The sequence below is a fragment of the Syzygium oleosum genome, unplaced genomic scaffold (genome assembly GCF_021117445.2).
Source record: "Syzygium oleosum isolate NSW1041296 unplaced genomic scaffold, Sole_v2.1 Sole_v2.11, whole genome shotgun sequence".
In the NCBI taxonomy this organism is placed as follows: domain Eukaryota; kingdom Viridiplantae; phylum Streptophyta; class Magnoliopsida; order Myrtales; family Myrtaceae; genus Syzygium; species Syzygium oleosum.
In genome coordinates this window covers 9,504,269-9,529,095 of record NW_026607495.1, presented here as the reverse complement: position 1 = coordinate 9,529,095, position 24,827 = coordinate 9,504,269, and the positions used below count along the sequence as shown (strand labels likewise).

The window sequence follows — 24,827 nt, the reverse complement described above, 5'->3', positions numbered from 1 at the left end:
CTCGCATAAGGTAAAAACGTTGAATCGGACCACATTTGAGATGAGATTTGCTCGATTTGGAAAAATATGCCTTGCTTAGGCACTTCGGATCCAAGAATTCTTGGAGGAGAGAAAGGGATAATTGGTTGATAAGCTCGCTTGGACAAAGATGGTTTGATGGGTTCAGGCCGATACCGGCGACTGTGCAACTTACATTCTCAAGTGATTTTCTAAGGCTTACTTTCTGCTTCTTCTTGCCCTTATGCAGCTTTTGGGAGACCAGTAACCTAGAAATAGAGAGTGAGAGCATAGTAGAAACTGAGAGAAGGAAGAAAAGAGATTACCTTCTTTTTCTTTTCTTTTTCCTTTTATTTATCGGTAGCCTTTGCTGCTCAGGTTTGAGCTCTTTCATAATAATATCCCCAAGTTAATTCCAAAAAAAGGTTTCAGCTTTAGGTCGAAGGACAATTCTGACTCGAACTTTTTTTTGTCCAGTAAAAAAGCATCAACTTTAGGTCAAGGGACAATTTTGGCCCGAACTTTTTTTTATCCCGTAAAAAGCACTAACTTTAAGTCAAGTGACAATTCTGGCCCCAACTTTTTTTGTCTCGTAAAAAGGTACCAACTTTCACTTAAATCCCAAATCTAGCCCCCATTGACTTAGAACCATTGATTATCTAACTTAACTATTTCATCTTAGTAATAAATCCACGTGGCTTGCTGACTGGATTTAAAGTAATATTCATTGTCTTATTCTCTGAGCCACAATTTGAAGAATAACGGTGAAATTGTTCGTCTCCTTCACTTTACCGACAATTCAAAAATATCTCCAAATTGAATCTCTCTAGCCAAACATAATTTGAAGCTGACCACCGCCTGTCGATAGACGTCATGGACGAGATTCGCCAAGCTCACCACCATAACCTTCTTTCTCAAACAATGGTGAAAGTCAACGAGGGGCCAGATTTGGGATCATGAAGAAAGTTGGTAATTTTTTATGAGACAAAATAAAATTGGAGCCAGAATTGTCACTTGACCTAAAGTTGGTGCTTTTTTATGGGACAAAAAAAAGTTCAGGCCAGAATTGTCCCTCGACCTAAAGTTGGTACTTTTTTATGGGACAAAAAAAAGTTCGGATCAGAATTGTCCCTTGACGTAAGTTGGTGCTTTTTTTTTTTAGTTAAGCCTAATATCCCTTGTCGAAATTTCTTTTCCAAATTAGAGCTAAATATTTTACACAGACAACTCACGTGCAATTTTTTTTTTGTCACCGTTCAAACATAATGGATTAGAAGTCACGTCAGCATATTCGATTGACTTGAATTAACAGAATGACGATATTAAATATTTTCATACAGTCTCAGAATTAAATTGAACATTTAACAATGACCCACGTTATTTCCACTCCCTTGTTGACTCCTGATATTCCATTTTACATTGAATTGACTACATTATCCTTTATGGTCCTACTTTTGATTTAAAATTATTCTTACCTTGTTTGCTTCTTTAAATTTTACTAGAAACCAAACTATTCAATATTTATGCTCCTCTCATATAATCTTTATCAAGTTAAATGCGGGGCCCATTTTTTATTTAAGATTTGCTTTCCCAATTTTCTTCTTTTTTTTTTGGTTTTTTTCCTTTTCTTTCTCCATTTATAAAAAATTTGGTGTGCCTCTTTCCCAAAAATATTTAATTTGGCATATAGCTATCTAATAATTGTGTTTTGGACAAAAAAAAACTAATTATTTAATGAGTTGTATATTTCTTCTTCTTTTTTGTGCTATGAAACTATTATTCAAACATTAACTTAGGCACAAGTAAGAGTGAAAAAAAAAAACCATCTCCCAGTTTTACTACGCATTTCGTTTAATTATAACTTTAATATTTGTCATTCCATTGTAATCCATGTATTTTAACTGCTCAATTTTCATTTTAGTCGATGAATCTAACAGTCCAATTATTATTACTTATTGTGTGATGCATTCTATATCTTGAGTGACCGTGATCCTTTCTTCTTTTTATAGCAAAGCACTTCAAAAAGATAGTCAAACGAAATCATATCTTTCTTCTTTGACGTGCAATAGAAATATTATGTCGATCACGTTTATTACTTCCCATATCACAAATAAGATGAATATATTTGTCTCTCTTTGACCTTTTTATAGAGACAAAATAAGCTTGAGCAAGAAGATAGGTCTGCACACTACTCAAAAGATCCTCTCGCGTTAGAAAATTACTTGATAAAGTTTCAAATGAACTTATTGAGATGATTGATTATTATTTTCTCCATTCGCAGTTTCATCATCAATTGATACATATAAGAAAACAATATTATTTTCCATAATGACCGCACTACAAAAAAAAAACACAATCAAAGATGAGTAAATTGTGGATCATGCATACGTTAACAACAGTATTCAATTGTTTAGTAAATTCTCGTAAATTTGCATCAAAAATCAAAGTCAAAAAATTCACAATCATGAAAATAATCTAGAAAAATAAAGTAAACAATTCGCAGATAAAACTAACCTTTCTTTACTCCACTATGTGATTAGTGCTTGCTCGGAATATAACAATAGAGAATAAGTACATGAAGAAAATGTAATGGGTGTGGAAGAAGCGGCTAGGCATGTAGGTAGTTTTATCTTTTAGTAAATTGAAAAAAAAAAAGAAGAAAAAAGATAAGAAATAATGTAGTCAATTTAATGTAATAAGGGGTGTGAGGAGTCAATAAGGGGGTGGAAAAAGTGCGAGATTCTACCAATACTTCATAAATCACATTAAACAAATTAAAAATTTATGAACGACATTGTACATTAAACCAAATTTCGAAAAATCATTTTAGATCATTTTCCAATTTATAAGTTTGCATCTTGTGATGCAATGGCTCCATGCATACAGTCTGTCCCCCGCAAAGAGGTTCTTCTACTGCACGTCGGCGGCTGACCTTGATCACCGAAACCGAGGATGGATCTATGGAGGGCCTAAAAGTTGTCCTCGTAACACATGCTTTTGTATGCGAAGTTGCCATGAAAATTAGCTTGAATTACGACGCGTAGGAGTGTTTCGGAGCTCGTTCAAACAGCTCTCTTGCATTTCGAATCGTCCGAGACCGATCGTCGGACGGACATCGCGTGAACCGCCCACCGTCAAACCCCGTGCGCTTGCCCGGACGAATGACCAGATGGGTTCTCTCTCAACGACTTTACCTGCCGTTTGAATCCACTGCTGTCTCAAACCGTTTCCTGAACTTCTCCAAATCCCTCCGCCGTGCATACACGGGATTCGTCCAGAACCTGCAAAACGTGGGCAGTGTCCTGCTCGCCTCCTCGTACTACGCCAAGCTGTTGTCACAATGCTGTGCGTCCAAATCTCTAGTTCAGGGCAAGTTGGCTCATACCCAGTTGACCAAATTCGGTTTGTCCGAGGACCCGAAGCTCCGCATCCATCTGATCACCTTGTACTCGAAATGTCGGGATTTCGGGTATGCCCGGAAGCTGGTCGACGAAAGTCCGGAACCAGATTTGGTTTCTTGGTCTGCTCTGATATCTGGGTTCGCTCAAAATGAGCATGGACAGGAGGCCATCTCGGCCTATCGCGAAATGCATGGAATGGGTCTTATGGGTAATGAGTTCACTTTCCCTACTGTTCTGAAATCATGCTCCATCAGAGAGGATTTGGTGATGGGGAAGCAGGTACATGGGGTTGTGGTTGTGACTGGACATGACTCGGATGAGTTTGTTGCGAATGGCTTGGTTGTCATGTACGCAAAATGTGGAGAGTTTGGGGATTCAAGAAGGGTTTTCTGCTCTATTCAAGTGAAGAATGTTGTTTCGTGGAATGGCTTGATCTCCTCTTACGTACAGAGTGACTTTTTCGGAGAGGCAAAGGAAATGTTTGACAAGATGATCTTAAGTGGGATAAGACCGAGCGAGTTTAGTCTGTCTTCCATATTAAATGCGTGTGCAGGATTGGGGGATCGTAGCCAAGGAAGGAAAGTGCATGGATATTTGATAAAGCTCGGATATGAATCAGACCGGTTCTCGGAAAATGCACTTGTTGATATGTATGCAAAAGCAGGGGATCTTGAAGATGCAATAACTGCCTTTGAGGAGATATCGCAACCTGATATTGTCTCTTGGAATGCTATAATTGCTGGATGCGTCCTCCATGAACAAAACCATCAGGCCTTGAAATTATATATGCAGATGAATAGATCAGGAATATTCCCAAACTTGTTCACCTTGTCAAGTGCTCTTAAAGCTTGTGCAGGTATGGAGCTCAATTATTTGGCCAGACAGTTGCACTCCATTGTGATGAAGCTTGACACAAAGGCAGATAATTTTGTCAGGGCTGGACTCGTTGATATGTATTCTAAATGTAGTTTAATGGAAGATGCAAGAATGGCCTTCGATTTGATGGCACAGAAGGACCTAATTGCATTGAATGCTCTGATTTCTGGATATTCACAAAACGGAGAGGATGTGCAAGCCGTGTCCCTCTTTGCTGAGACATACAAAAGTGAGATAGGTTTTAACCAGACGACTCTATCGGTCATTCTTAAGTCAGCCACCAGCATGCAGGCTATTGATGTTTCTATGCAGGTCCATGCCCTTTCTTCAAAATTGGGTTTTGATAATGACAGTCAGGTGGCAACAAGCCTCATCGATGCATACAGTAAGTGCGGGAACATAGGAGAAGCAGCAAGAGCTTTTGAGTTTTGTGCAGCCGGAGATTTAGTGGCTCTCACATCTATGATTGCTGCTTATGCACAATGTGGACAAGGCGAAGAAGCTGTAAAGCTATACCTAGAAGTTCAACGCAGAGGCCTCAAGCCAGATCCATTTGTTTGCAGTTCTCTTTTAAATGCATCTGCAAATTTATCAGCATATGAGCAGGGGAAACAGGCACATGTTCATGTCCTGAAGTTCGGGTTCATGTCAGACGTTTTTGCAGGGAACTCTCTGGTTAACATGTATGCAAAATGCGGCAGCATAGATGACGCCATTTGTGCTTTTGATGAGATACCCCTGAGAGGAATAGTTTCTTGGTCGGCTATGATTGGAGGATTCGCCCAGCATGGACATGGAAAAGAGGCCTTGCAATTGTTTGATCAAATGCTGGAAGATGGCGTGGCTCCCAATCATATAACTTTGCTCAGCGTCCTCTGTGCATGCAATCACGCAGGCCTGGTAGATAAAGCGGAACGCTTTTTCAAATCCATGGAAGAGTCGTTCGCTATTAGACATACACAAGAACATTATGCTTGCATGATTGATATCCTTGGTCGAGCAGGTAAATTAGAGGAAGCGGTGGATCTCATCGAAACAATGCCATTTCAAGCTACTGGCCATGTTTGGGGGGCAATCCTTGGTGCTGCGAGAATCCATAAGAATGTCGAGCTTGGGAAACGGGCAGCAGAGATGTTATTTGTTGTTGAGCCAGAGAACTCAGGGACCCATGTTCTTCTCTCGAATATATATGCATCCGCTGGCATGTGGGGAAACGTTGCCGAAGTGAGGCGACTCATGAAACGCAGCAAGGTGAAGAAGGAACCAGGAACGAGCTGGGTCGAGTTGAAGGACAAGGTCTACACCTTTATAGTAGGAGATAGAAACCATCCTAGGACCGAGGAGATATATGCAAAGCTTGACGAACTGAGTGAGCTTATGAGTAGAGCCGGGTACGTGCCTATGGTGGAGATAGATCTCCATGATGTAGAAACAAGTGAGAAGGAGAAGCTTCTTTGCCACCATAGCGAGAAACTAGCCGTGGCTTTTGCTTTGATTGCTTCTCCTCCTGGAGCTCCTATTAGGGTGAAGAAGAACCTCCGCATTTGCATCGACTGCCATAACGCTTTTAAGTTCATATGTAAAATAGTCTCGAGGGAGATTATCATAAGAGACACTAACAGATTCCACCATTTTAGGAACGGTTCTTGTTCATGTGGAGATTATTGGTGAAACTAAAATCTTGAGACATGCTTCTCGATCTTGTTCCGGGAAAGCAACATCATTGTATTCTTATGTCCTCAATGGATCATAAGTTGAATCCGAAAGTTCATGGCAGATTCTTTTTAGCTTTGTCTCTGCTACTTCTATGGTTCAAAGCAAAGTGATGGTTGAAATTTCTCTGGTCTCTGCCTGCTCTATCTGGAAGATTTTAGAAGCAAAGTAATTGCTGCTAATCATGAGATTATGTAAATCATCTAAATCGGAACGACAAATCTTCTCGAAACAAGAAAAATGTGATTGCACTAAAGGGCCACTTCATGGCGGACCGCTTCTTTTGCAGCACACCAAATATGTAGTGTACATACAACAAATTTACAATGTTTATAAAAAAAATTATGTTTTGTTCACTCTGTTTAATCACATTAGCATCATCGACTCTTCTGACATTATCGTCAACAAAGAATACTTGGCCTTAACCGAAATCCTTCCGCCTTCTATACACAGCTTGGCTCCGGTCACCACCCAATACCCAGGAGGGTCTTCCGGGCCCCTCACCATTTCTTTCGTGTCAACAAAATTCGTCATTCTCGGCATCTTCCACGGCAATGGTGGACCCCCAGGATAAACTGCCGAGTTCAAATCGACCTTCACTGGCCTGTCCGGTGGGATCGGATTCAGTCCCGCGCTGAACCTCGTGCTGATGAACGACGAAAATAACCCTGATTTTCGAGATATACTTGATGGTCCATCCCATTCGGATCTCCGGATCTTTGCAGACGCCACCATAGAGAATCCTAACCTTAGGAACAGAACCTTCTTCATGCCTAAGACCTTAACTTCGAACCAGGCCTTTGTCACAATAGAGGCCGAATCATCGATCCGCGAGCCATCGTATTGCACAGCAGCTGTGCACACGTGCGAGAAGATGCTCCACTTGACAGGTTCGAAGAAGGCTCGTTCGTCCGGACCGTGGTTAGGCTCATAAGTGTGGTCATCTGAGATCTCAAGGGTGTTGGGGAGATTCGTCAGGTGTTGGAGATGGATGGCTAGATGGTCGCTTTTCTTCCCTTCCAGGTACAAGCGAATACCTGTCACTGGTCGGTTTCCGGTGTCCACCTGCAAGTGGCAAGTTAGAGACACCATTGAGCAAATGTAGTAGTTTACTGTTGCTTGTATTTATTTGAAATCAAAAATATAATATTCACTACGTGTAATCACATAAATTAATAGCAGGACTAATCCAAGTTATTGTCCATGATAAACAATATATCTACACCGCTAAATTAGTGCCCATATCATTTAATCGTAAAAGTTAATAATATAGATAGGATTGCCAAAACTTGCAGTAAGCAGATTCAAAATCAAGATGATGAACTGGTACTGCTATACTAGGATCCTTCTTTTGAAGTGGTGTAAAGTGATACCAGTGATGATTCAAGTATGTGGAATCCCAATCGGCTCAGCGTTACGACCATCATGAGTATAAAGATAATCAAAAACACAAACTAAAGAACTCGCCTCAACATAAACCGAAAGCAAGGTAGGTGGACGAATATAAGGACACTGTAAAGTATTCATTGTTTCAAGAAGCTCGAGTTGGAGAAGGAATAAAAAGTGACATCTTCATCGGGCTTCTCATCAAGACTTATATGCAACGGACCAAATTGAAAAATCTAAGGAAACTACGTTAAATATCCATAAAAGGAGGCACAGAGCAACACATGATATTGTGCAATGCTATGTCATCATGTACAGGCTTAACTAGTCTCTACTCTCACAACGTATGCTTCTATTATGAAGAGGCATCCTGCATGCATGAAACTCCAATTCTTGGAATTTAGGCATGCGCCACATTTGTATACTTTTTGCAGAATGAATTACCCGAAAAGTATTAACATAGAGCTTAGGACCCATAAAAGTGAATTGAAGCGATGGAGATGGGTGCTTTCTCCTTCTTGGTCCAAGGGGAAGATCAGCATATACAGGGGCCCATTGCCGAGGCAACTGGAACTCTAGAAATTGATGGAGCTCCTCTATGGGCGGCTTGTCTGAACGATTTAGCAAAAGTAAAACAATTATTCAGTTGAAACTGACCAGAACCACTGTGGAGCAACATCGGCGGTAGATGATGTAGCATGTGAAAGACTTTCTCAGGCACACAATTAAAAAAATCAAGCAAATACGACTTTCTGAAAGACCATAATAAGATTGACAACACCACCATAGAAGTAAATAGGATGAAACCAAACACAATGAATGGCAGCAGATGAACAATACTGTAATTCAGCTCAAAATCAGTTGAATAGTTCAGTTGCCAATTGACACCAGGTCAAGGACATGACTAAACATGGGTCTATTAATCTTTAAAGATATAGTGATAGGGTAAGGATACGGAGAACTATACACACATCGGAGGTACAGATTGACCGCATGGCCTAGAAATCCATTTCCTCGTACGCCGCTCAGCAGCGAAGTTATAGGCACAAAGGACATTGATATAACGTTGGGAGACTGAGATATTGTTGAGAGCCACTGGTTATGACTTTGACCCCAATCATTCCCGCCCTTCCTGACACATATACTCACAATATCCTACATGAGAATTAGAGATGTTAATGAACACGAGAACAACAGAAACCTTATTCTTTTCAAGGCAAACTGTTGAGTGAGTGCAGCTCAAGACAGAAATGCTTACATTGTTTTTTGAGGGTTCAACAATAGCCGACCTAACATATACTCCATGGAAATTCCCAGGCATGAGGTTTTCACACTGCAAAAACATACATGAACATCAAGCTAGGATATGGTTGGATTACCACCTAGAATTTCTCTCTGACAAGACAAGCCCTTAACTCAGAATAGCGAACCATGATACTGCACAAAGCATTCCGGTGAAGCTTTTAGCAACAAAATTAGGTCAATGACGCATATTACATGTAATTATCCAGAACTTGCCACGTCAATCAATATGCTTTAAGAGAGCACTATAGGTCCAGAAAAGTAAGGCGAAGATTATGTCTTGCACTGCGCTACCTCAGTGCAATCAAATGCAGAGGAAATTTAGGAAAACAACGTAGTCTGATATTAAAGCAACTCAATGTCTAAGCAACAACTTGCTCACAAACGTCCTTTTTCACATACGTAAACTTAAGCTAATGAAAAACATCATCATAGTCCCAAAGTGAAGAAGTTCAATTATACGATATTTTGGTCGATTTCTCACAGAAGGCCAACATTGCATATGAAAGCAGTTGCATCCTTCTGGTATCACTTCATAATGGAAATACTTAAAGACGGATGTGTTGATTCAAAAGTTTCTGTGTACCTTCAATTTGGCTGATACTTGAGCAGGATCTGTTAACAAAGTTCCGTTAGTATCTTCAGAAAATCTCTGATCAGCTAATTGCTTCAGGTAGTTCTGAACGTCAGTGGGCTGAAGATGTGAGTTCTGCAACTGCTTCACGTGAACTACGTCTTTACCTCCCATCTTTACCCCGACCACAATATGAGTACCGTATCTCTCAATAAACCTGGAAAATAATGTCGTCAAACACCGGCACTATCTATGAGATGAGAAATATCATAAGGTCTTTTGATACTTTAGACTTAAAGGGCAACAAAGCAATCTCGTGCGGTTTAGAACTTACTCGGCAAGGGCAAGGGGGTCCCACGAATTGGGCACTTCTTGTTTTACTTGCTCAGAAAGCGTTAACTGAGATCTTTCCAACTCAATGCTGTAGAGGCTCATGAACCAACCATCAAAAGCGAGGCTTTTTACGGCAGATGCATCCTTCTGCCAGCAGTTCTTAAAGTCGAACATGGAATTGAAGATGCCTGACGGTATTTTACCAGATAAAGAAAGTTCCTGATTGAAATGCTCCGACATCTGCAATTTATAGAGAAGGTGAAGTGCTTGGGAAACAGAATGCAACAGCCAACCTAAGGGCACTACCTTAATGCAACAGCATAGCAAGGTTAGAAATCAACATAAAAGTGAAATGCTGCTCATGCTTCAATGGTAGTGGTGCTAAAATCGGTGTCCTCCACCACTGCGTTACTCTTACTATAGTTTTACACCACGAGAGTAAAATGCAAAACGATAAGTCAATAACAAGGTCGTCGTTCTTAATGGTTCTCACTAGGAGATTCATCACAGCAAGCTTAACAGTACTAGTAAGTAATATAAAGAAAATTGCACCGTCGTTAAGCAATGACCTCGGGCAGGACATAAATTAGGTGATTTGCAGAGTGAGTTAATCAGCTGGCCTGCGACAGTTGTTAACATTTGTCCCGGAAATTCAGTTTTTTGGTTATTCCTCATTCCGCAAGCAACACTTGTTCACAATCAATTGCAACCTCTCAAGATCAAAAGGCATCCTCTTGTGAAATGACATTAAGGCAGGCAAAATTTTTCTTCTTTGCAGGCCAATTAAAACCTCTCAAAACAGGACCAGATTACTTAATCACATTTTTAGCCAAAAAAAAAAAAGACTACTTAATCACATTTCTTTCGAGAGAATGCTCTTTCTTTATCGTTAATTTCGAAAGCTAGAAGTGTTAGAAACGATCAGATGATCAACAAGTTGACTTGCCCCAACTAAAAGCTAATTCTACTATATTCGAACAAATAACAATCGATTCATATGCACCCCAAATATCAGTCATCACTTCAGTAGGCACTATCCCCGGCCAACGTTCGTAAATCAAGTTTGCGCTCCGGTCAAAGGCCGGCCATCCCAATCATGGTTCTTCAACATGACAAAATGTGAGCAGAAGGAAGTGTCTGCACTTCTCACGCAAAATCAAGAACTCGACAAGTTTAAATCTTCACTGAAACTCAAATATTCATCACTTCACCAGCAAAGTCATGCAGAACAAAAAAAAAAAACACGAAAAAAGAAACACAAAGACCACTTCTTCTTTTGCTTCACCTGATTAAACGAGAGCACGTCGGAGCGAAACCTGGTGCGCTCGCCCTTATCGCACCTGATGCAGGTGGGCACGTCGTTGACGACCGCCCCACCAGGGACCACGAGGTCCCTGTCCTCCCTCGCCTCGAGCTCGATCAATCTCGACCCGGAACGACCCGATTTGCAGGCATTCAACCGGAGGTCGCTCGCGAGGTCGTACCCGAACCCGATCACCGACACCGCCTTCTCGGCGGCCGATTGCGGGTCCATCGCCGGAGCCATCATGAAAAAAAAAAAAAAAAAAAAAGAAAAGAAAAGAAAAGAAGGGAAGCTCCCTTTCTTCCTTGTTTTCTTCCCCTTCAGCTTCGCATCATTCGGCACTCCCTTTTGAACGGCTTCCCGATGAAGTGTTTCTGGGTTTTGACTCAAGAATCCAGACAGAGACAGAGACAGAGAGAGAGAGAGAGAGAGAATTTGAGCAAAGATAGTCTTCGTAGCGTTTCTTTTATGCTAAGCCCGTGAGAGGGATTCGATCCAACTGTTTCCAAAAAGCCTCCCCATACGAACCCAACAAACAAGAACCGCAAAAGCTCCTCAACTTTTCAAAGTTCAAAGATCGGTGGGACTCCGCGAAACCTCTGAGCAAAGAGCAGGGAGTCGTTCACACTCCAAACTCCACGACTTTCCCATTTTTCTTATGCGACTCCAACGACCGAGAGACTCGTTTATGGGGGCTTTTGACATTTCCGCTCGCTGTTTTGCTCGTTCAACCGAGGCGAAGGCAGGATTGACGTTTTCTTCGGGTGGTTCTTTAACGGCAAGAGATGAGAGAGGGAACAAAAGAGACATCAAAAGATAAAACAGAGTTAGGACAAGACCACGTAGCCTTTCGGCTGGCGGCTGTGGCCCTTTCGGCTGACACGTGGCGGCTCGCGGTGGAGAGTTTCCTTTTTTGTTCCATTGGCATGTTGGTCGGCAGAGTTCGGTTAAAGGGCCAATGTACAAAGGTACATCTGCCGAGCACGTTGGCGGAACGGCGACGTATTGGTAGCGTTCGGCTTTGCTTGCGTAAGTGGCCCGGAACGAGAAAGATCCACTCGCAGTTCTCTTTTTCTTACGAGGATTTTGCCTTAATTTATGTTAACTTAGGCTAAGAGAGCGGTCGGAAAAATGTACTCGTGACGAGATCGGGGATCGACGTGATGGGTAGGACAGAATTAAGCCGATGTCCGAGCGACATCTGATTGGCTGATGCCCCTAACACGTGGCAATCATTCGTTAGTTTAAGGGATAAGTATATCGGAAGTCTTAAAACTTGTTACGAAAGCGCAATTAAGTATTAAAATTTTCAAAAAGTGCAATCAAGTCCTGAAATTTGTCAAATTGATCAGATCAAATCCTTCCGTTAATTACACTTCTTGAGAGTTTTAATATTCGATTACACTTTCGCGACAAGTTTTAAGACTCAATTACACTTTTTGAAAATTTTAGTACTCAATTATATTTTCGTGACAAGTGAATTCCTTTTTGGAAGACCTCTGCCTTTTCTATCTCTATCGATGCTTTCTTCCTTTGTCCATACACCTTTTATCTCTCCATCAATGCTTTCTTCCTTTGTCCGCACATACCTTTTTCCCTCTCTTTTCCCCTTTTTGACAAGCGAAAAATTAGGCACGAAGACGAAGAGTTATCAATGAGACGAAACCCGCTTGCTAAAGGAATAGAGATGACGTGCATATAATTTGATTTCTCAGAAGATGAGGCCGCCTACACCTCCCTCTTTGACAGGCCTTTAGCCTCTATATGCACATCGCCTCTGTCCCTTGAGTCCGTGAGTTTTGCCTTGTCGATAATTCCATGTTTTCCGTGCCTAACAAATCGCCATATTGAAAAGAAAAAAAAATAAGTGACTGGCTGGTGCCAAGACGAGAGCTAGACTTCATCCTAATGGATAAGATGAGCTTCTAAGATTCTATTCGGTTCAAGACTTTTCTTTTTTTCAGTTTATGCAACCGAGAAAAGGTTTCTGAGTTTGAGCAATCCAAACAAGATCACTAATCCTAGTTCTTAACAGTTAAGAGGGGGACTTAGATCGTGATTTGCTTATTATTGAATCCGATTGACTTAGGCTTAAGCTCATATTCGGCATGCTAATCGCACATATCTGTTGATAAATGTCAACATATATCGTCATGAATCATGCAAACGCGAAATTGAGCATACTCATGACCTAATTCATAAATGTTAAAAGACTAGGGGCTCGTTTGATCGAACTAAAAAATAAGTGTCGTAAATATAAGTACTGAACAATACATGCCGGAAGCCTTAAGTAGATGTTGTGCAGGTTATCAAATGCACTTATTAAAATGTTCAACTCTTAGCACGATTGTTAAGCACAACCTAAATTTGATGGTATAGAGAACAAAAACATAGCAAGAAATAGAAAGAGAAGTTCTTTGTCATAGTTACGTAGACAAAAAGGCTTCGATTTTTTCTTGAAAATTTTGAATGTTACAACTTTCTCCACACATTTTATATCTCTAAATTATGACGCGAAAGATATTTTAGATATAAAAGGAAGAAACAATTAGAAAGGATAAATGACTTTGGTAAAATACAGTGGCTTGAAGTGTGTACGATATGTGTTTGTATCAACACCGTCGTCATTGATGTAGCTATTGGAGCGTTAGAGGATTTCCAACTAAGACAATAAAGTTATATGCAAACTACTCTCTGTCAGGCCCACCTGCGTAAATAAAGGCCAAGACTTCACCCGTTTATGGGATTGTAAAGTATTCTATAGATCTTTAAGCAGTCGAGCCTCTTTACCCGTATATAAGAAACATACATATTTGTATTTAGTCCTTTCGGTAGCTAAGAAATGGTTCAAAATTCTACATTTTTTTTTGTTTGGAACCTACAAAAAGAATTGGATGCCATGATGATGTCAGCCATAATTGATTTATCTTCCGAGAATTTCTCTTGTAAATTCAAAGAGAAAGAAGTCAATGATGTACCTAGTGAGCTCCTAGTCAAAGAAATTGAAGCTATGGAGATCCCGAATGATGATGATCATGATCCCGAAGTGGTTGAATCTCCACCTGTTGAAGAATATGAAGAGATTATTTCAGACACTTGAAAGGGCCCGTTTGCGTAATCATGCCAATAGTGAAAATTTACATTCTTTTGTTCGAAATAGTTTGGGAGCAATGCGTTTAGTAAACTTTTTGTTCCTCGGCACATTTTTGCAAAAATTTGTGCCGAGAAACGTTTTGGAAGAGAAACAAGAGTAAAAAAAGTTGTTTCTTGTTTCTCGCACAATTTTGAGAATCGAGTTTTTTCTTCTTTTTCTTTTTTTTCTTTTCTTATTTTGTGGTGTTGTTCTTGGTGAGCTGGCCGCCGCGACCGGCGGCCGGCGATCGGCACGGCACGAGGCCGCGAGGGCGTCACGGCCCTTGGCCGCCGCGGCGGAGGCAAGGGTCGCCTCGCCGGGGCGAGGGCGGACCCTCGCCTCTGGGCGAGCGGCCTCGCCTAGATCGAGCGAGGCCGAGCCTCGCCGTAGGTCAGCGACAGGCGAGGTCGGCCTCGCCCGGAGACGGCGAGGCTCGGCCTCGCCGGATCTGGCGAGGCCGAGCCTCGCCGTCTCGGGCCGAGCCGCCTCGCCCGGGCGGCGAGGCGACCCTCGCCTCCGCCGGCGGCCGGCGAGGTCCGTGACGCCCTCGCCGCCCTGGGGTGTGGCCGGTCGCCGGCGATCGGCGACCGGCCATGGCCAAAGAAAAAGTAAAAGAAAAAAAAAAATTTAAACAATTCAAAATATTATTAAAATATTATTTGGGAACAGAAATTTTGTGTAGTTCTAACGCATTTCTGTTCTTTTCTACTCTAGGAATAGAAATTTTGGACATTTATCAAACGCCTTCAAATACTCGAGAAATTGTTTCGGGCACGAATAAAAAAAATCATTTCGTTCGAGAAATAGCGCTTGAAGCACAAAATGGTATTCATGCGCACCCCGATTCTGAATCCGATATTTGAAGAATTCGTTGGAATTATGAGTTTATTAAATCCTTACGTGAAAAAGGAGAAGTAGTTGATATTATCAAACACCATAAAGCCAATTTTTTCAACTTGTTTTCAGCACCAACACACACCAGAAAATGGCTTGGCTTCTTTGAAATTGAATATCCTGAAAATATTTTCCAGCGACAAAAAATTTTCAGTAAAACAAATGGATCCTAATGTTTATATATACTTGCCTTTTTTTTATCCTTTTTCTTTTTTGGCTTACAATAGAGCGTTCATAACTTTTTGAGCATACCACTAATCGCTACCAGGTGTGGCAATACTGACGTCTCACACAAGTCGTAACTATCGAAGATACACGTGTCGTGTTGTTTATCAATGACCTGAAAAGAAAGCTCCTCTTGCCGTGCTTCAAAACCAACTCGAGGCCACACTTTTGCTTGGACTCGGTACGACATCCCTTAAGATCAAACAAGACAAGAGCCAAGATTGTAAAGACAAAGCCCCTTCAGTTGCGACATCTACCACCAGTCAAACACGCATAGGAAGGCTCTAATTATATCATACTCTGAAACCCTTGTTCCCTCCCTTCTGTAGTTTTATTAGTCTTCTATTCTAAACCGAGTCCAAGCAGAAAGTAAAAGAAAAAGATGAGGGAAATATTGAATATGATGATGTTGAAGGTCAAGGTCAACACACGCGGGGAGAGATGAGAAGAGGGTACGTGGGTCTCATGCTGTTCGGCGTCCCTTGACTGTAATTTGGCCGCGTACCGCAGCAGCCATTTGGGGCGTACCGTTCACACCTGCGACCCGCCAGATCAAATTGACCGGACTCGAGGCCCATTTGTAGTAATTTTTAAGTAATCGAGTGAGCAAGCAAGAAAGAGCATGGGGATTAGCCAAGCTTGGGGTTTGAGTTTGGATTGTCATTTGACATATTGATAGTCCCTTAGAACATTTAACTGAGGTTTGAACTTCGGTCCGCTGAAATATCATCTCACCAAATCGTATTAGTGCCCTGCCTTCATCTAACAGCTTAAGTTTTTAGAACAGTTTGATCATAATCTCACAAAATCTCGCATAGTATCGAATCCAGTGTTATCCCTATTAACCTTTTTTTGCCGGTTTTTTCTGGTGCTTTTCAGTTACTTACGCGATTTCCAATACGCAATTTGGATAGGAAAAGATAAGGCAAAATGAATTATTTTTTCGAAGACCTCTACTTTTTCTATCTCTATCAATATTTTCTTTCTTTGTCCATATATACCTTTTATATCTCTATTGATGTTTTCTTCCTTTGTCCGCATATACCTTTTCCCTCTCTCTTTTTCTCTTTGGCACGAAGAGTTGTCAATGAGACGAAACTTGCTTGCTTGAGGAACAAAGATGATGTGCATATAATTATTTTCCCGGAAGATGAGGCCACCTAGACCTCCCTCTTTGACACACCTTGAACCTCTATATGCACGTCGCCTCAGTCCCTCGAGTCCGTGATTTTCGCCTTGTCGATAACTCCGGGTTTTTTGCGCCTAACGTATCACTTTTCAAAAAGAAAAATAAATGATTGGCTGGTACCAAGAGATCACTTTAGTCTGCGAACTTTTTTCGGATCACTTTGGTGTCAAGTCGGAGGAAAATAGATCACTTTAGTGATTCCGGCCAAAAAGCGACTGGCATTTATATTAAAAAAAATGGTCGACTTGTACACGTGGAAATTATGTGACTTTTTTTGAATTTTTTAATTTAAAAAAAAAGGTTGCGGCGGCGGCGAGGAGCCCTCGCCCTTGCTGCCTGCCAACCCACCACCGCGGAAGGGCCGGCGGTGGTGGGCGCAATGGTCGGCGAGGCCGGATCCGCGGCGAGACCTCGCCGTCGCACGGGTCGCAACGGCGAGGTCTCGCCTCGCCGGATCCGGCCCTCGCTAGGAGTCGGCGAGGGTCGCGGGCCCCGACCGAGGTCGGTGACCCTCGCCGACCAGCTGCGCCCACCACCGCCGGCCCTTCCGGCGGTGGTGGATGGCGGCGGCAGGGCTCCTCGCCGGCTAGGCTGCGAGCTTTTTTTTAATATAATTTAATTTTTTTAAAAAAAAAGTACACGTCAGCGGGCTAAACGGCGTCGTTTTTGATTTTTAATGCTAACTGGACCTCTCCGGCGAGCCGTGTCGGCGCCGACATCGGATTTCCGGCGAGCCACGTCAGCATTGGCACTAAAATGATCGTTTTTCAAAAAAGTTGGCACCAAAATGATCCGAAAAAAAGTTATGGCACCAAAGTGATCGATGTACACAAGTTATGGCACTTCTAGGCTGCACATGACAACTTGCCAAATAGTGTTTGATTACATTCTTTTGTTCCAGAATCGGTTTGGGAACAATCCGTTTGTTTAATTTTTTGATTAAGGCACAAATTCTTGCAAATTTGTGTCGAGAATCGATTTTGAAAGCGAGAATCGAGAATAAAAAAAGTAGCTTCTTGATTAAGGAACAAAAATGAGAATCAATTTTTTTTCTTCTTCTTTTTCTTTGTTTTTAATGTAGCTTCTAATGTCCGGCATGAGGGCCACCCTCGCCATATCTGGCGAGATTAAAATATTTTAATAAAAAAATATTATTAATTAAAAATTTTACCGGCCATGGCCAGCGACCAGGCCATGGCGAAAAAAATATAAAAAATATTATTAATAAAAAAAAAATTTACCGGCCATTGCGAAAAAAATAAAAAAAATATTATTAATAAAAAAAAATTTTACCGGCCATGGCCAGCGACCAGGCCATGGCGAAAAAAATAAAAAAAATATTTTCAATAAAATTTTTTTTATTAAAATATTATTAATAAAAAAAATATTTTACCGGCCATGGTGAAAAAAAAAATAAAAAAATATTTTCAATAAAAATATTTTTAGTAAAATATTTTTAAAAAAATTATTAATAAAAAAATTATTTATAAGAAAATTTTTTACCTGCCATGGCCAAAAAAATAAAAAAATTATTTTTAATAAAAGTATTATTAATTAAAAAAATTTTACCGGCCATGGCCAAGGAGGAGGAGAAGACAAAAAGAAAAGAAAGAAATATTAAAATATTTAAAATGTTATTAAAATATTATTAATAAAAAGAAATTTTATCTTGATTCTAAACGCATTTTACGTTCACTGGCGCGAGAATTTTGGTAGCCTTCTGCAACGCGAATCTTAGAATCGGTTCAGAGCACGAGAATCAAAAAGAATCATTTCGACAGGAATGCAATTGCAGCGCTGAGAATGGTTCTTGTCTGCTGACCTAGTGTACTTTTGCCGAAAAATAAATGATTGGCTGGTACCGAGAGAAGAGCCAGACTTCATCCTAATGGATAAGATGAGCTTCTAAGATTCTATTCGGCTCAAGACTTTTCTCTTTTCAGTTTATGCAACCAAGAAAATTAAGGTTTCCGAGTTTTTTTTTTTTTTGGTCAAGCAGGTTTCCGAGTTTGAGCAATCTAAACAAGATCACTAATCCTAGTTCTTCACGGTTAAAATGGGACTTAGATGGTGATTTGCTTATTATTCAATCCGATTGACTTAGGCTTAAGCCTGAATTTGGCCCGTTAATTGCCCATATCAGTGGATAAATGTCAATATATCATCGTAAATCATGCAAATGCAAAATTGAGCATACTCATAACCTAATTCATAAATGTTAAAAGACTAAGGGCTCGTTTGATCGAACTGAAAAATAAGTGTTCTAAATATAAGTACTGAACATTACATGCTGAAGGCCTTAAGTAGTGAATAGGAAAATAAAAAGTTTGTCATAATAGATGAAAATTAAATGATAAATTTTTTGGGTTTTTTCCAAACATGAAATAGAGAGTTTCGACAATATAATTGGTAAGATTTTAATTTCAATTAATATTTTATTACTTAACCAATTAATTAAGCACTTCCTTTAGAAACTGCATTTAGTGATTTTTCACTTAAAACAATCAATGAAGTAGATGTTGCAGAGGTTATCAAATGCACTTAATAACATTAAGTATTAAAATGTTCAACTTTTAGCACGATTATTAAGCACAAACTAATTTTTACTTGATTATTATTAGCTTTAAGGAGTTGAAGAAATATAAAAAAAGTCGATGGTATAGAGAACAAAAATCTAGTAAGAAATAGAAGAGAAATTATTTGTCATAGTTATGTAGGCAAAAAGGCTTTGATTTTTTCTTAAAAATTTTGAATGTTTCGAGTTTCTCTGCACATTTTATATATCTAAATTATGACGCGAACGATATTTTAGATATAAAAGGAAGAAAAGATTAGGAAGGATAAATGACTTGGTAGAATACAGTGGCTTGAAGTGTGTACAATGTGTATTTGTATCAACACCATCATCATTGATGTTGCTATTGGAGCATCGGAGGATTTCCAACTGCGACAATAAGGGTGCGCATGGAATGCATTCCGGAATAAAAATTCTGTTCCGGAATGCATTCCGGAACAGAATGACGTTTGTTAAAAAATTTCGAATGCATTACTGGAGCGATTTTGTATTCGGAATAAAAATGCGTTTGTTAAAAATACTTGATTTCGAATACATTCTTGATTCGAATGAGTTTTTGGCAAGAAAAGAGAGAAGCTACTTTTTAGCTTCTGATTCGAACGCATTCTCCTATTTTCTCACAATTTTTTTTCAGAAAATGCATAAAAATTGAAAAATTCTAGAAAAATTCATAAAAATTTCCAGAAAATAAAAAAAAGTCAGATTTCGGGAAAATATGAAATTTGGTGAATTTTTTTTATAAAATATCAAAAAAATCAAAAATTTCAAAACTTCACAGAATAGCTTAAAACACATGTGGCCACCCACTTTGAGTGAAATTTAAATTTTTTGAGGTGCCCAAAAAAATCAAAAATTTCAAAACTTCACAAAATGGCTTAAAATACCTGTGGCACCTACTTTGAGTGAAATTTAAATTTTTTAGGTGCCCAAAAAAAGAAAAATAATAAAAAAATAAAAATTTTCAAAACTTCACAAAATGGCTTAAAATACGTGCCCCACTTTGAATGAAATTTAAATTTTTGAGGTGCCAAAAAAATAAAAATAATAAAAAATTTCAAAACTTCACAGAATAGCTTAGAATACCTGTAGCCACCCACTTTGAGTAAAATTTAAATTTTTTGAGGTGCCCAAAAAAATAAAAAACTTCACAAAATGGCTTAGAATACCTGTGGCCACCCACTTTGAGTGAAATTTAATTTTTTTAGGTGCCCAAAAAAAATTAAAAAAATCAAAAATTTCAAAACTTTACAGAATGGCTTATAATACCTATGGCCACCCACTTTGAGTAAAATTTAAATATTTTTAGGTGCAAAAAAAATCAACAAATCAAAACAGATTTCTGTTCCAGAAATCAATTTCTAGAGCAGAATTAATCATGTTTTACCAAACAGATTTCTCCTCCAGAAATCAATTTCTGGCAAGAATTCCATAAATCAATTTCTGGCAAGAATTTGATTTTTTGAGCAGAATGGTTACCATTCGCACCCTAAAGGTCCATCCCTCAAAATCCTGTCAGTTATATGCAAACTACTCTCTGGCAGGCCCACTTGCATAGAAAAAAGCCAAGACTTCACTGATTTGTCGGATTTGTAAAGTGTTTTATAGACCTTTCAGTAGTCGAGTCTCTTTACCCTTATAAAAGAAATATACATATTTGTATTTAGTCCATTCGGTAGCTAAGAAATGGTTCAAAATTCAACATTTTTTTGGAACCTACAAAATCTAATGGTGGTTTTTACGATTTCTTTTTTAGAGAGATTTTTAAAGTTATTTTAGAACAAATTATGTTGTGATACAGCTAAATTAATTACATTTCACATAGTAATAACATTTTAAAGCAAACTAAGAAATTTCATAATACTTGACAGTTGATGATCGATAAGACATCGTGTTTGAGGAATACCTAACACTTGTTTACTTTCTTAAGTAAGATTAGAGAGATAGATCATATGAATTTTATAACTCAAGGGGACTTACACCGGCCGTCACCTCTTGACAGTCGAATATTCCACAAAGACCATGTCATATTTTAGCTTCTGCGATTCGATTATGCTATATTTAGTAGAAATTCAGTTTTCGTACCTACACCCATCAAACTGGTGGGTCGGGTTAGGTAAAAAATAGTCCGACCCAAATTGATCCGTTTAACCTATTTTGACCCATTTCCGTGCAATGCAAATCTAGTAACTCATATCCGACCCGACCCATACCCAAGACATACCCAACCCGACTCATATTCCTAAAACACTTTCATATTTAACCCAATTTACGAAAACTTATACCCAAACTGAGGTGAAAATGCAGAGTGAGTGAGCACCAAATCGAGTAAGAGGGAGAGAATGCAAAGAGAATCACAGAAGTGAGTTTGGGTCTAAGTAAATTATAAACCCATTTATGACCCATTCAACATATATATGTTTAAATCTTTTTGTGACACATTTATTGAGTTTAACTAATACATATAACAAGTCAGCCCATTGTATATGGGTCAAGAAATGGGTTCATGATCCATTTTGACAGGTTTAATCATACCTAAGTTATTCCGCCCATATTAAGATATCATGAGAATCTGTATAAGAAAATCTCCAAATACAATAAACGGGATACAAATTCTTTATCGCACATGGTGCCTCCATTGATATCTTATGGGTCGGTTTGTTTGATAAAAAACCATTTTCGGAAAAATTATTTTTGGATTTTTTAGCGTTTGGTTCATGGAAAATTAGTCCTTCAGTGAAAATAGAAAACATTTTCCATGGACTTAAAGCAACAAGCTTAGATTAGGAAAAACGAATTCTCCTTCTGACAAAAAGGAAATCATTTTCCCAATGCTCATGTTGAGCGTCCAAGTGAGAAGGATGGGTCCGTTTATGTCTATGTCATATCTCTCATCGATTTGTTTCTTTTTTTCGACAAGTCTCATCTGTTTTTTCATAAATCTTGTCCACCATCTCTTAAATATGTTTCATTAGTGTTCATGTTTTTCTACATTCCCAAAAGGCACCATCATATATAATATTTACAAATGTGATTTCCTGATTTTTTTTCCAATGTCTTTGTAATTCTTGTTATTTTAATGAATTACATAATAAAGAAAGAAGATGTTGATTTTGCTTTGTCAGTCATCACATGCCATTTTTAATAATACAAAATGCCTTTAGTGAATGCACTTATTATCAAACACCATAAAGCCAATTCTTCCAACTTGTTTTCAGCACCCACAAACACCAGAAAATGGCTTGGTTTCTCTGAAATTGAATTTCCTGAAAACATTGTCCAACAACTAGAAGTTTTCAGTGAAACAAAAGGACCCTAATATTTGTATATATATACTTGCCTTTTTGTTTTATCCTTTTTCTTTTTTGGCATATAATAGAGCTTTCATAACTTTTTGAGCATACCACTAATCGCTACCGGGTATGGCAATACTGACATCTCACACAAGGCGTAATTATTGAAGATACACATGTCCATGTTTTTTATCAATGACTTGAAAAGAAAGCTCCTCTTGCCGTGCTTCAAAACCAACTCAAGGCCACACTTTTACTTGGACTCGGTACAACATCCTTTAGGATCAAACAAGACGAGCCAAGATTGTAAAGACAAAGCCCCTTCAGTTGCGACATCTACCGCCAGTCAAACACGCATAGGAAGGCTCTAATTATATTATACTCTGAAACCCTTGTTCCCTCCCTTCTGTAGTTTTATTAGTCTTATATTCTAAACCGAGTCTAAGCAGAAAGAAAAAGAAAAAGATGAGGGAAATATTGAATATGATGATGTTGAAGGTCAAGGTCAACACACGCGGAGAGAGAGGAGGAGAAGAGGGTACGTGGGTCTCATGCTGTTCGGCGTCCCTTGACTGTAATTTGGCCGCGTACCGCAGCAGCCATTTAGGGCGTACCGTTCACACCTGCGACACGCCAGATCAAATTGACCGGACCCGAGGCCCATTTGCAGTAATTTTTAAGTAATTGAGCGAGCAAGCAAGAAAGAGCATGGGGATTAGCCAAGCTCGAGATTTGAATTTGGATTGCCATTTGGCAAATTGATAGTCCCTTAGAACATTAAACCGAGGTTTGAATTTCGGTCCGGTGAAATATTGTCCCACAAAATTATACGTGGTATCAGAGCCACGTCTTCATCTAACAGCTTAAACTTTTAAAACGATTTAGTTGTGATCCTGCAAGAATTCGCATGGTATCGGAGCCACTGCTATCCCTTTCATGAATGTGCGTCCATCCCCCGGTAGTCAAACTCCACGTGCCGCTCGTAATCTGGCTTACATGTGAGAGGGGTCGTTGAAATATTGTCCCACTAGATTTTACATGGTCAGTCCGAATATCCAAAAGCTTCCTTCTTTTCTGACAATCTTGCGCGCAAAAAGCCGATTAAGCTCGACCTTGAGTAATTGCACTTATTGACAATACAAGTGTTACGGAAGCTAAGTTCGATCGCGAGTAATCACCGATCCAAGCCCCGAGTTACACGCAAGTAGCTTGACTCAGTTTCGCCCCGTGACCGCGTAAGACCATTTTCTTCGAAACTCCAAAGTATTTCGGTTAGGGGCGTGCAAAAGAACCGCGAACCGCCCGGAACTGGACCAGAACCAGTGGTTCCTAAGGGAACCGGTCCGGTTCCTGGTTCCAATTTTTGGGAACCGGTGGGTACCGGTCCGGTTCCCGATTCCAGGTGTGAAACCACCCACCCGGACCAGACCGGTAATATAATATATTTATTTAAATTTTTATTTTTAACAAAAAAAATCATAAATCCCTAAACTAAACCTAACTCGCTCGACGCTCCCAGCCTCACATTGAGGTGAGAAACATCTTTTTTCGCTTTCGTCTCACGCTCACGCTCACTCTTACTCTCTCGCTCTTCTTGGTCGATGCTCACCTCACCGTCTCCGACTCTTCATCTCCGTCCCCGTCTCCATCTTTTCGTCTCCGTCCTTGGCTAGTGGGACCGATTCCATGGACCCACTCAGGAACCGAGCCAATTCCCGGGTGGATCCATGGAACCAACGGGCGGTTCTCAGTTTCAATTTTTCGGAACCGCCCATCTGGACTATGCTCACCCCAAATTTCGGTCATTGAAAGTAGGAGTCCCCCCTTTCTTTGGCCAAACAGCATGAGTCCCTTTGAAAAAGAAAAAGGGAAAATACGACCAAAAATCCCAAACTATGTCACTTATGATAAATTTACCCAGAACTTTTTTTTGTGATACAAAAAATCCCAAACTATGCCACTCATGACAAATTTACCCTGAACTTTTTTTGGTAACACGAAAAACCCTAAATTATGCCACTTGTGACACATTTACCCCGTAATACTTTGGTCCATGAGCATTTTCGTCTTTTTCCTTTTTCTGTTTTTCTTTTCTTTTCTTCTCTCTTCCCTCCGCCGGCCATGGCGGAGGGAAGCCGGCAAAGCGGCCCTTGCCGGCACTGGGCGAGGGCTGTCCTCGCCGGATCTAGCGAGGGTCGCCCACCCAGGCGAGGGCAGCCCTCGTCCAACTCAGGCGAGAGCTGCCCTCGCCAGCATCGAGCGAGGGCTATCCTCGCCCGCCCAGGCAAGGGCGACTCTCGCCCGACGCCGACGAGGGTCGCCCTCGCTAGATCTGGCGAGGGCAGCCCTCGCCCAGCGCCGGCGAGGGCCGCCCTAGCCAGCTTCCCTCCGCCATGGCCGGCGGAGGGAAGAGAGAAGAAAAGAAAAAAAAAAAAAAAGACGAAAATACTCATAAGCCAAAGTATTATGGGGTAAATGTGTCACAAAAAAAAATTCAGGGTAAATTTGTCACAAGTGACATAATTTGGGAATTTTTCATGTCACAAAAAAAAAATTCATGATAAATTTATCACAAGTGACATAATTTGAAATTTTTGGTGCTATTTTTCCAAAGAAAAAACACTTTTTTCGTTAGG

At 40.0% G+C, this 24,827-nt stretch overlaps 2 protein-coding genes across 2 annotated transcripts; one reads left to right on the top strand and one right to left on the bottom strand.

Annotated features, from left to right (window-relative positions):
* The first annotated feature begins 2,871 nt into the window (after positions 1-2,871).
* On the top strand, positions 2,872-6,061 carry LOC115680488 (pentatricopeptide repeat-containing protein At5g04780, mitochondrial-like). The gene has a single exon (XM_030604292.2). It carries the CDS (start codon positions 3,159-3,161, stop codon positions 5,943-5,945), a length of 2,787 nt encoding a protein of 928 aa, XP_030460152.1. The 5' UTR covers positions 2,872-3,158; the 3' UTR covers positions 5,946-6,061.
* Positions 6,062-6,210: 149 nt separating this feature from the next.
* Positions 6,211-11,588, bottom strand: LOC115680491 (MACPF domain-containing protein NSL1-like). Its single transcript, XM_030604294.2, has 7 exons — positions 10,868-11,588; positions 9,584-9,822; positions 9,262-9,466; positions 8,632-8,706; positions 8,345-8,528; positions 7,818-7,984; positions 6,211-7,052 (listed from the first exon to the last, which is right to left on the bottom strand). Exons 1-7 carry the CDS (start codon positions 11,129-11,131, stop codon positions 6,354-6,356), a joined length of 1,833 nt encoding a protein of 610 aa, XP_030460154.1. The 5' UTR covers positions 11,132-11,588; the 3' UTR covers positions 6,211-6,353.
* Positions 11,589-24,827: the final 13,239 nt, after the last annotated feature.

Excerpts from the sequence above, each read along its gene's own strand:
- LOC115680488 (XM_030604292.2), top strand. The coding sequence starts at position 3,159 with ATGACCAGATGGGTTCTCTCTCAACGACTTTACCTGCCGTTTGAATCC.
- LOC115680491 (XM_030604294.2), bottom strand. The coding sequence starts at position 11,131 with ATGATGGCTCCGGCGATGGACCCGCAATCGGCCGCCGAGAAGGCGGTG. Across the intron at positions 9,467-9,583 it reads GACCCCCTTGCCCTTGCCGA|GTTTATTGAGAGATACGGTA; the intron begins GTAAGTTCTAAA and ends ATTATTTTCCAG. Across the intron at positions 8,707-9,261 it reads AAGTATCAGCCAAATTGAAG|TGTGAAAACCTCATGCCTGG; the intron begins GTACACAGAAAC and ends ATGTTTTTGCAG.